At 36.8% G+C, this 14898-nt stretch overlaps 1 protein-coding gene across 9 annotated transcripts in view; it reads left to right on the top strand.

Moving 5' to 3' along the window:
* Window positions 1-14898, top strand: part of PTPRM (protein tyrosine phosphatase receptor type M) — a 441289-nt gene that overhangs the window by 90051 nt on the left and 336340 nt on the right. For all 9 annotated transcript variants that reach the window (XM_063166391.1, XM_063166383.1, XM_063166378.1 and 6 more), the window contains exon 2: window positions 9863-9985. In XM_063166391.1, coding sequence (XP_063022461.1) covers window positions 9863-9985 — 123 coding nt within the window. The remainder of the gene's footprint in view (window positions 1-9862; window positions 9986-14898) is intronic.

Below are 14898 nucleotides of genomic sequence, written 5' to 3'. Positions count from 1 at the left end.
GATATTCTATCTGTATAGCAGTTCAGCTATGATATCTTAAATTGTATGGTGGGCCCACTGCCTTTGAGATGGCTTTTACCTAATCAAGACTTTGAACTGTTCTACACTGTTGTATTTATTTACTTCGGAAAAACATTAGGCTGTGCTTTAAAACCAGAAAGTAGCTTCTTACTTGCTTTTTATTCAGATATAATCTGTGCTGTTAACAGATACAGTTGTTACACAGTAATTAAAGTACTATAAAATATCACAGGTTTTGATTAGTCTGCACGAACATAAGGATTGTTTGTCAATGTGTGTCCATTTACCTAATGCTGGAAGACGAGGAATAAACAAAGCCACATTGACCTGGGAAGTAACACTTTGGTTTGGTTTGTTCAGTCAGAACAAGTGTCCTTTGGCTCAATCTGAATCATAAATTTATGTGATAAATGTGTTGAAGCAACATAGTCCTTTTTTTCATAGTCTCATAGCATGAAATGCAGCTGATCACTGTTTGGTGGAAACTTGTGTGGCTCTTGGCACAGCCACAGACAAAAGAACAGTGGCTGCTCAGTGTGTTACTTATGTTTGCCTTCATTCATATCCATTCATTCCTGCCTATCCATTATAACATGGGGAAAACCTTTGTGGGGGGAATTGAATAGCACAATTTCTAACTAAGAATGAAGGTGCTGGATTTTAGTAATTTTAAGAAAGAGATCTTGTTTTTTGAAGTTATTAAGAAGTGCCTTAGTGAAAAACAGGTTCCGCTGGGATCAGGAATTTAATGGCTTTGTGAGTGGAATGGCTGGCAGGCTGCTTGTGGAAAAGGTGTTTTGACTGTCTTTTATTAGGCTGTATTTCCCCAGAGCTCTAGGATGGATGTAGCATGAAAAGGTTTGTCTTCACGACAATCTGAAAATCTAATACGGTGTTTCCTGAGCAGATGTTAGAGAGAAATGGTCTGGTGTGGTATTATAATCACAGTCTTGATGATTGTATGTTTCTCAGGTTATACTGTGGTTTAAATAGAGTGTTGGGATGAGCAGACCCTGTGTTATGATAAATTTTGGCTGCAAGGCTCTTCCTCCCAGCTGGGATGGAAAAAGAGAGTAGATCTCCCCACCCTGTTTTTTCCTTCTGAATTGCATTTTATTTTGCTTCAGACATTCCATTATATATGATTTTTTTTTGAATATCACCCGTGCAGTTCTGTATTGTTTTCCACTTGTACAGTTTTGTGGTGCTTTCCAAATGCCTCCTCTTCTCTCCCCTTCCCTGGATGAATCTTTCTGAGACAGCTCTTCTGTGCTGTTTTAGTGAGTTATAAAGATGCTGGGATGCTTGGGTAAGGTGAAATAAAAAGGACTGAACAGTTTTGAGGATAATCAGTTAAAAAAAGTGGAATTAATATGAAACTACTGAAAGTAGACAGCTGTCTTATTTTGTTGGAATTTGCTTATCTTCAACAGATCAGCACAACTGTTTACATCCCTCATAAATACCATATTTAGAGATTACTGGTGAGTGGTTCTTGAGTTTACCCTTTGTTAGGGTAGCACTTCACCTCGGGAAACAACGTCGGATTTTGCCTTTAGGCCTTGGTAGCTCTGTAGGAGCAAATGAGACCAGGAAAGAGTGCAATAAAATTAGTAATGTCTTACTGTGTTTAGATATTTCTCTTTCATTGCATCTGCACATGTTTGGGCATATTTTGGTGATAGACCTCTCCTCAGTATACTGAAAGGAGAAGTGAAGATAAAATTGCAATAAAATCTAAATGAGAAAAGGTTATAGGCATTCTACATAATAATTAAATTAATAGGGGCAGCATCTGTTGCCAGTCTAAGAAGTCACAAAAGATGCTGAGTGGAAGAGAGATCCCTGTGGTACGTGCTTTGTCCCTCAGCTGACAGGAGGGTGAAGTGCTGCAGAGTGCTGCTGCTTCAGAGTCGCAGCTGGGAGGGGCAGTGTGGTCCAGGGGCTGCACTGAAAATTGCCCCTCTTCCTTTTCTTCCCTAGAAAAGAGTACAGAGACATCGTTGCGGGTTTTACTGACGATTTCCAAAACAGAGGTGTCGTTTCAAATCCTTTAAGAAGTGCTGCATGGTGTCAAATGAAAGTATGCCTAATTATTACCTTCTGTATATGTGAATTCACTTTGTGCATCCCACCCTCCTGATCGTGTTCCTTGCTAGTCTTCATTTTAAGTAAATGGGAAAAAAATTTCTCCCATATCTCTGTTCTATAGCATCTGCTTTCTTTGCCAGCCAGGATTGTCTGAATGCTTTTACATGTTTAATAGAGGGGTTCTGTGCACTCCTGGGTGGTAGATATAAAAATAAATTAAATAAATCCTATAGTATAAACTATATGAAATAGGTGTGCAGTCGCATTTTTGTTTTTCTCAGTAGGCTTATTCCACTGCCAGAATATAGCTTGAATTTTTAATTCTGTTTTAAGTATGTGAAAGAGTTTCCTTTTGTTAGTTATTTGTAGGTCAAAGCTTTTTGCTGGAGTGTTTCAGGCTGTTTATACAAGAGATTTTTTGCATTTTGAAACACATATTTGTCGTGTATTTGTGATAAACAAAATACAAAACATATGGGAAATCCGCCTTTTATTTATTAATTTTTATAGTGGTTTTGACCAGAGTCCAGAGTTTCATCACATTTACTCAGCTCCAATAAAAATGTAAATCACCTGTCTCCCTTTTGCAACTGGTATGCCCAGTATGATCTTTTTAATAACATGTGTACATCTGTAGGTTTAAAAGATGTTAAAAATTGGACTTTTAGTTGTTCTTGGAAAGTCTTTCCAAAGGACTTCTCACATGGAGCTTTTTTTGGTAAGGCTTTTTTAAGAAAGTTATCATTGCATGCATTTTTAAAGTCAATTCCCTAATCTAGATTTTGATTTAAGCAATAAAATAGTAATTTAAAAGGACAACAATACAAATAGCAATAAAAAAAGAAAACAAAAAAATCCCACCAACCCCCTCCCCCCAACAGCCACACAAATTTATCCATAGCAGTTATTCACACAAGAAGTGTCTCTTACTATTAACTCATGTCAAACTGAAAGAATAGCTGTTAGTTTTAACACCCAGCATGATATCCTCCCTTTAACTAAAGCATAAAATCTGATGACTTCTGCAAATATGCTTGTTTTAATAGTACTTCTCAAAACAGGGGCTCCATAATACATTTCTACATAATCTTGCTCTCTCTTTATGGGATTGAACACTCAAATATTTCTCTTGGTAGATGTCCTAACTAATGACAACTGCAGCAGGGCTATAATTTGTGTATGTGAGCATGTATGTGCACTTGCCCCTATAATTGATGCCATACATTAAGAAAAGCTATCACCAATATTCGAACACCCTGCCATTAAATAATGCCAGAAATAAGTTTGCTCATAGAATATTAATGTGCACCCATTTTCCCATGGGCCTCATAAATATTCACTGATATAAAAATGACACAAATACATGGAATGTGTTTGCTTACACAAGATGGATGATTTTTATTTTAAGAGTCTTTATTAATTGTGTTGCTTTGGTGAGTGGTTTCTTTTTCTGTTTTGGCAGCTTAAAGGAGTTTAAATGCACATTGTGAGAGGAAGCTTTTTTCAGGGCTTTTCAGTAAAGTCCAGGAACCCATATTTTGAATTATTCTCAGTATCTATTAGGAAAATGTAATTGTTGAAAACCATTTTATTTGCCTAAGCATGGGCAGCTTTCTGGGGAAAATTAGAACTGACAAAAACGCTTTCCATAAAATTCAACTTTGCTACATTATCCTGTGTCACCAAAACTGAAACATTTTGGCAACATTGTGTTGACTCAGTTTCTGTCAGGTAAGTGGAGAGAGAACAGAGAAAACAACTTAAAACGTTTTGTGAACCTGTGACAAGATTCTTAAGAGTCTTAAATAACAGCTTTAAGTGTTTATCTGAATTTTGTTTTTTTGGATGCTTTCATATCGTCACCTGTGATACTGCTGGAATTGTGTCCATAAATTTGGAATTATCTAGCATTCTTGTACACCTTCTCCACAAGTCTTAGCAGAGTTTTATATAATTTTTGTCTGTTTTTCTCCCTTAGGGATAGAATTAATATCAGACTTTCTTAGTTCCTAAATACATACTTTTACCTCATGATCCTTGCTCTGGCTCATGAGATTTTTCCAGACAATTCTTATATTGTCTCTGCCTTTTTCAAACCCCATTCTGAGCACAGCCACAATCAGAAAAGGTTTCTAATTGTAAAGTCTGTTTCCTTTTGCTCTTCTCTCTCACTCCTATGCATATGTAGACTTGACAGAAGGTAGATACTGCTTTAAATGAGATCAGCTTTATGCAGCACATGGATTTTCAGGCTCCCTGACCAGTAATATAGATTACAGAATTATTTTAGAGCTCTGAACATTGCCTTTGGTAGGAAAAAAAATAAACCTTGGCATATTTTGAGAGAAAATAAATGTTCGGTTTTAAAACAGACTACCCACTGTTGCAAGCTCACTTGTAAAGCCTGGATAAGAATTTTTGGTGCATGTATGTCACTGCAGCTACATGGCATCTCTGTGTGTCCTTTGGAGGCACACAGAGAAGAGTTTATTTTACTGGCTATCTCTGAGCTAGCATGTCTGGAAAGCCCTTTCAACATGTAATACTGTAACATCTTTGAAAGGGCAGGTAGAGCTTTTTTTTTGCTGAGAATCTACACACAAAGTAGAATCCAGCAGACCACTATGCTCAGTTTCTAATAAGTTCTTTAAACCATCCATTTACCTAGCTGAAGTTAGTTTACATGAACCTTCATTGGCTCAACTATTTATTGATTTCAGAAAAGCAAATGGTTTTGAACTAGGTAATTTCTGACATTACCCCATCTATAGTAAAAATTATACAGCAGACCAGACCTGTGGTACAGGTTTACAGGTAGAAGTTCAGGTTTTTTTATGTTAAAAATTGTACATTTATTCCCACTGTTGCTTTCTCTGTTAGTGAGTTTATAATTGAGAATGGCTTATTTTCCTCTTTATGACTCCTTGTCTTATCCCAGAGGAGAAATTGGTTATTCTTGGATGGGATGGTTTGTCAGCTTAGAGGCACAGGACCCCATTTTGCTAATGCTGTGTTTCTCAGATCACTTTCTATTGTCATGAGAGTGTCTAGATAGGATGATTGTCCTGAGCAGTAACCCTTGAGGATAACTGACTCATTCACAACCTTAACAACTGTAGTTTGTCGTGATTTTTCAGTTATTTCAGTTTTCATTTGCCTTTTTATGTTGCCCTGGTGATGCGCTTGGTCCATTGCTCTTGGGTGCAGGCATGTTCATGAGGACAGGAGGGAATGCAGTTGGCTGAGGAGTGCTGTGTGCTGGTTTGGGCAGGGGCTTCTTCTTGTAGACAGAAAGGGAAGATAAATGACCTAATAATAGGTTAATCTTTCCCTGCAATATCCAAAGCTCCTGATAGGAAATGTGATCTAGGCATCCCAGCTTTCAGATCAGATATCAGCATTTTAATTTTGATTTCAAAGTATAGCCACGTTGCACTTAGAGTTAATCAACATAACCCCATTTCCAGTATGAAACAAAAAATAACAGAGACAACAGAATTCAAAATACTTTTTAAATGAGATAAAGGAGAATACTAGGAAAAGGGGGCATTCAGTAAACTTATCTTCTGGGTGCACATATGCTGCAACAGAATTCATGGTACTATGGCAGATCAGAAGCCACAGGGCTTTGCTGCAAAGAAAAAATTGATTTTACCCCAAAGCAGTGCCATTGCATCAGTTCTGGTATGCACTTATGTTCTCTTCTTGTGCTAGCACTGACACTCATAAGAATTATACTAATTTTAGCACTTGTACACTTGGCAGCAAATTTTTGATGGAAAGTACATATTGATCTGAAATTTCTGAAGTATATCAAATCAACAGAAATAAAGCAGTGCCCAGCTGGCTTAATTTGAGATTTTTTCCTATGTTACTTTTTGTCACTTAAAGGATTTGCAGTATCCTACTGTTTGCTGAGGTATTCTTTGAGAATGCTTCCTAACAGATGTCAAGAGTCTGTAAAACACAAAATATTTGAATAAAGATTTATTCAGACTTAGGAAAAATATAGTGCATTCTTTATCCCTTTTACTTTAATTGGTTGCTTTCGTCTTAAATTATATTCCTTGTTTAAGCTCATAAAATTTTCAAGATCCGAAGTAATTTAGCCAGCTAAAATTGAACCATTCAAAAAGGACTACATTCAGACAATGGCATAGTTATATTGAACTGGGTTCATGATGCTTAAATGGATAATTGCAGTTGAAAGAACCATAGGCTGTAATAGACTGTGTTGGATCTTGTGCATTTGTCAATTCAGTTCCTCTTGGGAATCCAAAAATATCTGTAAAATGCAGCACAAGCCAAAGAATCTTAATGGGATATGTATCTTCTGTTTTACTTATAAATATTTTAGTCATCATAGAGTTCATCCTTTAAAATATAGTTTGGCCATCCAAACTGTGATGTCAGTATAACAGGCAGGGAAATTGCTTTGCTTGATTAAACTGTGTAACAGCCAATATGTATTTTGATTATTATTATCAATTCTAGTAGCAAAAACTGAGCAGATTTCTCAAGTGAGCTAGTGAATTATAAACTGTGGCCTGTCTTGGCAGTGATTCGTGTTTCAAAACAGCTCAATGATGAGAGACATTAAAGACCTGATAATTGCTCAGATTTTACCAGTCCTTGTTGATACCATGGGTCCATTTCAAGAGCTGGAAACCTTGTACAGTAAGAGAAGCAGGACTAGAAAACAGACAAAGCAGTGCAGTTGCAGCCAGGAGGACTTCAGCAGAGGCTAATGTAGGTGTTTCTCAAAAGTTAATGACCCATTTCTAAAGAACTTGTAGTATCAAATGTCAGTTGTCAAATGTAAGAGGCAGAGCTTCCAGGAGTTGGTTGTAAGTCACTAGGATCTTTGATGGCTCTTAATTTACAGTAATTGTTTTTTTGGCTGATTTGGCTTAGCTGGTTTTTTGTTGTTTTTCTTCCACTAAGATGTTCTGTGTTACAAGCTTGCCTTTACTTCTAGCACCTATCTATGCCATGTATGCTATTTTAATCTGCAAAAGACTTCACAAAAACTCATGGCTGTGCAAAGCCTTTTTTAGTATTCATCTTTATCCTCACAGTGTCTCACTGTGGAAAGAAACATGGCTTGACATCTGTGCTATTAAAGGTCTAATGCATGCTGGTCAGTTCTCTGGGTAGGTGACTGTACAGCTTGATTACACCTAATGATACTTGTGAACTTCCTTTATTAGGTGGGGGTGGAAGGCACTTAGGAATCGAAGAAGTTCACAAGTTTCTTTAAAACTCTTCCTGTAGCAGGCATGAAGACTTGATAAAGTTATAGTAATTGCAATACAACAAAGGATGTAAATGGCAAAGATGGAAAAAGAAATACTGAGAGTGTGATTTAGCAATTGACTTGCAAGAGAAATGAAGAACAAGCAGTGAGAAAGGATCCTGTGTTGAGAGGCAAATGGTCTAGACAAATAGAAATGTCATTCTATTTATCCACATTTCTGACATCTTCCTAATTCATGAGAATGGTAGAAAGCTTTATTAACCATCTGTAATCACAAATCTTGCCTTTTCCCCAGTATTGGATATTTTGCAGTGCTTGGCTGGGCTTCTGGCTTTCCTGGATTTGAGGAAAAAACCACTTTATACTATTTTGTCCTCTTATCACTAGAGATATGTTTGATGTAATAAAGTGTGGGAGCTATTGCATATATTCGTTGGTCCTGGTTTGAATTGTAAACCTTGATTCATGCCAACTTCCATTTGGGTATATATTTTTTGCCAAAATTGACTACAGACTGCACAACTTGGTGTTTAAGTTTATGTCTTATTATCATTAGCAGTACTTTGGCAAGGAAACTACTTTTCTTTTTTATTTTCATGAAAATAAACAAATATATCTGTTAAAGTTGATGCTCAACTTGTATGTCTGAAACTTAGTTTGTGGTATATTATGAAGTTTGAAGTAATATTTATGCAAGTAATTCAAGTACTAGAAAAAATGTGTAAATGACTGCCTAAATTTCTAAGCCTTCCCTCTGGAAATGTTGCAGATGTTATTTAATATACTCTATAAAAAAATCTCATGTATTTCTGAATTTTTTTGACTTCAGGAGAGAGAGAGAGAGAGAGTTTTTATCTCTTGTTAACATTGAGGCAAAATGTTGGAATGTGGAGTTGTGAGTTTTTTAATGGGTTTTCTGTTCCCATTGGATTATCTAATTTAATCTTTTGCACTTAAATTTGTACAGAAAAAAGCAGTTTCCAGATGCACCAATTTCCCTCATACACTTAGATGTGTTGGAGACTTTCTATAGAAAGATATTTTAGAACAGAGTCTAGTTCTAGTACAGGATGACCTGTATTCGAGGGCAGGGCAAACATGGTATGTCGGTAATGGCCAATGTAATATTCTCATGATAAAGAGAAGAAAAAAATTCAATTTCTCAGTGATTGCATATAAAAAATTCCTGCTGAAGATTATATGCTTGCAAAGTTCTTGCTATGAATCTCAAATATACACTTGGACTAATTATTAAGAAGGCTGGGCTTTAGTTGGGTGGTATATGTCAGGTGTAATGGAATTTTGTCTTCTACTTTTTAATAAGTGTTGTGGTTTTAAGCCCTGGGAAGAGATTAATTCCATCCTAGTGAAAATGGGACAATATGGTATTCTGTAATGCCATTAATAGTGCTCTAGGAAAAATTCAGATTTTAAAAGTAATTTTTAAGCTAGATTTTGTCTGTTTCCTGTTTCAATACGACTTGGCAAGGCTAGGCCTACTGTGCCTTTGGACAGATAGCAAAGATGATGAATAGCCCTAAAGTTTAGTTTTGTTTGAACAGCTGGAGAATTTCCTTTAATACGGACAGAAATATCTCTGACTAGAGTGATATTTATTTTCCAAAATAGGAAAGATGTCATTCTTCACTGGAGTGAAACATCAAATAAAACAGAATTTTGTAACCCTGTGTTAGTCTCCTGTTAGATGATAACTGTATAAAAAACCTGAAGTTTCCTCTGTACCACAGGAAAAAAAGTAAAGCTTTTCCATTTTCTTGTGGATAATGTTAAACTCCATTCTTCTATATTTGGGACATAAATTTTTTCCCTACCTCACCTTGAGGGAGTGTGATCTTTTATACCCTGTTACTGATTTCTAATTTACTTAGAAGAGAGTGAGAAAAAAAGAGGAAATAATACTGTTTTCTTTGAGAGATTGTGAGACTGAGCATAGATTGACATTTTGAGGTAGATGTGCTGTGTTGTGCCAGAGGCACCGATCCCACAAAAAGCCATGCTGGTACCTGTTCACAGTGCAGCACACATGGGAGCTCCTGGGTTTTCCCTTACTTGGAAACCAAGATACAGGAATGAAAGCTGGTGTTCCCACCCTTAGAGTTTTCTTCTAAAGTGTAGGGCCTTGGGCATGGAGTATTTTTTTTTCCCTGAAGAATGTTAATACTGCAGTCTTTTAATATTCTGATTTTTACTGCTATTACTTTGCTATTTTGCTTTTGATACCTGGTGATTGGATCATAAGAGAAAATTTGTCTGCATTTCTAAATTTGCTCTTTTTTACCGTTAGGATTTTGTTTTCATGAGAAGAAATTTTATGCCCTCTCAGAAAGTGAAGATTAATAAATAGAAATAATTTGTATTAAAAGATCTTTAAAAATGACACAGCCTGCATTGAGTGAAGTTGCAGTTGTTAATTGGAGATTCATAATCTGTTACCTGCCTGCCTTAATTTTTACCTTTGTGTTTCTTTAACAGGGTGCTGCACTTTTGATGAGCCTCTGAGTTCCTGTGGCTACAGCCAGTCGGATGATGATGATCTCAACTGGGATCAGGTGAATGCGCCGGTGAAGCCGTCCTCGGGTCAAGGGATGCCATCGGGTTCGTCTCTATTTTGCTTTTTTTCTCTTCAGTTATGTGTTTGTCCAGTGTTTATTAGCAGTACTGTTCTTAAAATGCTGCTTAGTCTGAGTCTGGTTAAGTGGAATACTCAGATTTTCCAGGTGATTTCTGTGAGGGATATTTTGCAAGTCAAAGGTTTGTCTTTGTTGTGTGGGGAGTATAAAGGTTTGAAAGAAGAAATAGAAACTTGGTGTTGTTGGGGAAGGCCAAAAGAAAACAGAAGGGTGACATGAAAATGAATCTCAAGTAGTACTAGAAACATGCAGACAGGACTTAGTAAGAGAGAAAAGGAAGACCGACTTAGGTATTTTTATTGAAAGATATAATAATCAAAACATCTTATAAAAAGATCGAGAGAGAAGAAGAGGTGAGTGAAAAAGCAAAGGTATCCCAAAACAAAGATCTCAATATTATGCTCACTGATTTTAAAAGATAGTTGTGATACTCTTATTTAATGTATTTTTTGCACTGCATGGAGTTGGACCTTGTTCTGTAGCAGCCACCTGTGCATTCTGCTGAACTACAAACTCACTCTAGTAATAAGAGTCATTGCCTTAGTACTTCACCCACAGAAATATATAAAACTTGCCCACTGGTTTTAAACTGTTCACTAGCCTAAAATAAACCAGGTGTTCTTTTCTGTAGTTTTTAGCTAGGCATGTTAAGACTTCCCCCCATATACTGATCTCCATTTCATGGGATATGATTGCCTGCAGCCCAGCTCAGCATCTGCTTTGGCTTTTGTAGACTGAGCCTCAAGTGGCTATTTTCACCTTTTTGCAAAACCAAAAGACCACTAGATAAAATCACTGGTTGTAGCATTGTGGAATTTCTTCTGAATTTGTCTCATAACTCTGTATAAATATATCCATAACACTTAAAAGCATTGCAGAATGAATGTCCCAGTATTTCACATCCTTTTCAATGAGGTCTTTAAGGGACCCATAATGTAATTATTTTATATAAATGTGTTTATATAAAATCTTTTCCAAAGTAGTTGTTCTCAAGAAAGTGTTCCTCCCTCATTTTTGAGTAAGGGAGTTAGGAAATAGACAAGTGAATCTTTAGAAGTGACAGTATAAACAAAACCTGAACATAGGCACTCATCCTTAGTGTAGCAATAAATGTGCTGATGTATGATATGCACAATCAGCCTTAGATATCATTCACTTGTAAAAAAAAGGCTTTCAGTGTTCTTCACTCTAGATTTTCCAGTGTCACCCTGAGTTGTGGATGACATCTTATCTAAGGTTCATGGCTGAAGTACCTTTTACACTTTGTATCCTCCGGCAAATGCAGGACTCGCAAATTCAAGATAGATGTTCAGTTTATCTAAGTTCTGGCATTTGGATCATCATGCTAGATTGAGTTCATCAACCTAGATAAAGGATGTTCTTTCAAATTCCTTTTTAAACTGGCTTTCACCCAGTGGTCTTGGCATATACTGCTAAACATTTTCTGAACTATTTCATTAGTGCTTGATACTGTTGCTCAAGTTGGAGACAACAGACATAGTTTATCAGCCATCTTGGCTCGTGGTACAAGATATGCATTCTTTTTTTCAGTCACACCACTGGAATTCTCTTCCTATTCCAAATTTCATTCATTACTCTCCTCACTTGGATTTGTGAAAGCAATTGCTGGCATGTGATGTTCAGTCTTCTTGGAAGATAGAAGAGATTTGAATCTGTGTTCTATTCTCTGATGACCACAGGCTTGAAGATTTTTTTGTTTTTTTGTTTTTCTCAGTAGCAGGATTCTAGACTAGGGACTGGCATGTTTATAGAAGGAAAATGATACTTGTCATTTTATTTATCAGATGTCATACAACTTGTTTCTTATTTGTCTTCCTGCTTTTTTATCAGAGTATGAAATAATGTTCTGATTATCTAATAAAAATCTATTTAATTTGGTAACAAATTCTGTTTACAGTTTAGGGACTTTTATTTCTGCCCATAAAGGAAGAGAAATATTCTTTTGGAGCATTGGGTCAGAGGATGAACAAGTTAGTCTGAGGAGGGTTGAGGATATTGATGCCTTAAAAGGTCAAAAACCCCTTTGAGAGGGAAAGAAATGCTCATTTTTTGCAAATGAAAAGCACTGTGTCTAACGGCACGATTTAGTCAAGTGGTATCTAATTTTTCCTCATAATTTCATCTAGACAGTTTCTTCTTGTTCTTGTTCAAATCATCATCTTAATGATTTTAATTAGTTTTCAGGTAGCCTTAGCCAGAGGGTTATGTGATACACTTAAAAAATGATTTCAAGTAGTTTGTCAGCAGTTTCTGTGCTACATATTTAGGAAGAAATAACTTCAGATGATAATGAATAGAACATCTTAAATTAATGGTTTGTGGGGAATTCTTGGCTTGAAAGCAAAATGCTTTATGCAACAATGTTGTAATACTAGACTGAAACAAGAACTCTCAGTTCTGTACTCCCTTGTCAGAAGAAAAAATTAATGCACATAACATTCCTAATTTCAGGCAGCATACTCCAGTGAGTGAGCTGATGTCGATATATAATTTTTTTATAATTTCGTGGCAGTCAGGGGGAAGCACACAAGTTACGGGGTTTGATTTCTTTTAATCCACATGAGAGTGCTGAGAGCATAGCTGCACTTCAGATAGATAAATACTTTGGCTTGATATGTTATTTCAGTGGGACAGAGAAATGTCGTCTAATATTTATGCATATGTGTGCACACTTTAATGTACACACAGTTTACATGTTTTTGAATATTTGAGATCTTGTTTTAGATGAAAACTACTAAACTGTATCAAAGGTAATAATGAAAGAATCCCAAGAGTGTTTCTTACAGTGGGCTTCAACCTCTCCTGGATTGTTGCAGTAGCACAGAAAAGAAGATACTGCTACAGTTAGTAGGGTGCTAGTGTTCTCATTTCTTTGATAAATATGAGCGTGGCTTTTAATGAGTCAGTATTAATCTGAAATTGTGTTTAAAAGACCAAAAAAGTAAGGAGGTGTATGAATTTCTGTATATATTTGAATGAATTAAATGCATGTTGTTAATCCACTGCTCTTTTGTTTTAAGTGTCCTGTGAATCAGACAGAGTAAATGCTGTTTGGAAGAGCAGCTCTTCCCATTTCTCAGTCTGTCTTCTCCTTGTCTTTCTGTTCCAAGAATGTGTGCTTAAAATAGTGTTCACAGCTGTAATTACAGAAACACTTAGTCATTATTAATGCCATCTCCCATTATCCTATGGAACAGTTACAGCAGTTTGATATTAATGTGTTTATGTAATACAGATTTACAATTACAGCTAACTGTGAGCCCTCTAGTTGTAGCCCAATAAAAATGTCTTCAGAAGAATATGCCCAAACAGTAGATTACTCTCTTGGCAAGTTGTGAGCTGCAGGAGTGGCCTCTGTGAGAAGAGGTCAGGGAAATGCCCCATGTTGGACACATGTGGGCACAGCTACTGGACCTACCCCTGGGTACAGCTGAGCTCCTGGTGCACCTCTGGGATAGAATGCTTAGGAAAGGGTGGAAGCCACTGGGCAGCAGCTGTCAGAGGGAGAAGTGAGAGTATGTGAGAGAAACAGCCCTGCAGATACCCTGATCAGTGCCGAAGGAGGGGGTGCTCCAGGCAGTGGAGCTGAGATTCCCCTGCAGCCCATGTGAGGCAGCTGTGCCCCTGCAGCCCACGGGGGTCTGTAGTGGAGCAGAGATGCACCTGCAGCCTGTGCGTGACCCACACCAAGAAAAGGTGGGGATTTCCTGAATGAAGCTGCAGCCCATGCAGAGGAGCCCACACAGGGGCAAATTTTATCGCAGGACCTGTGGGGTCCCTGGAGCAGAATGTTCCTGAAGGACTGTGTCCCATGGAAAGAGGTGGTTTGGGGGTTTTTTTGCGATGCTTGAGTACGTTGTTAGTTCAGATACTGCTACAGTAAGTCATCACTGACAGTGATGCTATTAGAATTTTACTCTGAGGAATAGAAATACTGTCAGGAGTCTTCTGTGATTTGTCATTTACTGGATATAGTTTCTGTTTTGTGTCCATGTATTTTTTTATGAAGCATTGTGTTCAGTTGTGTAGAATCTTTCTATGGTGTGTCCCAGTTCCAGCTGATTTCTAAAGGACAGTAGTATCATTTTTATTTGATGCAGTGGTTGGTTTGATATCTCTGAGGGGATGTCACTGCATTTGCAACAAGTCACTGGCATCAGCCTTTCATTCATTTTAAAACAGTTCAAACCCAAATATAAATCAAATCTTCACAGGCTGCCATTCACTGTGTTGAAAAGATGCTTCCTGTAATGAAGCTTTCTGTGTTGAATACAGTGCTGGTCAAAGCCAGGATGAGAATTCTGCTTGTGCTATTTGAGGTGATAACATATGATTTTCATGACTATATGTGATATTTTGAATGGCCTACTATGCTTATTTGTATTCTGAATATGTACTGTTGCTTTATGCCTATGCAGTGTCTGCAGAAAATGCTTATAATGCTTATATTATTGTTTAAAATGGCCTTTTGATACCTAGTAACCAGACATGCAGAGCTAGCAGATATTCTATAAACAAGGCAGTGATTCAGAGGAGTATTTATTATTATGGAATGTGAAGTAGTTGTGTGAAAAATGTACATTATTGTTTAATTGTGCATAGAAGAGTTGTGATCCATTTTAAAAGACAGATAAAGTGATCAGTCTGCAAGCGTGAGTTCAAGCCAACTGCAATGTTTTATCATGTAAAATTATCGTTCTTTGATATTGTACTTTATCATTAAGCACATTTTAGCACTGCATTGCATTCTTGTTGTATATTAGCAGGGATACTTCTGTTTGCATTCACATTGAAAAAAATGAAATACATTTCTTACTCAGTCCCATTTCCTCCATATTACTTTAAATAACTGCATTT

This window comes from Melospiza melodia, chromosome 1 (genome assembly GCF_035770615.1).
Source record: "Melospiza melodia melodia isolate bMelMel2 chromosome 1, bMelMel2.pri, whole genome shotgun sequence".
Classification (NCBI taxonomy): Eukaryota; Metazoa; Chordata; class Aves; order Passeriformes; family Passerellidae; genus Melospiza; species Melospiza melodia.
This window is presented reverse-complemented; position numbering and strand designations above follow the sequence as displayed.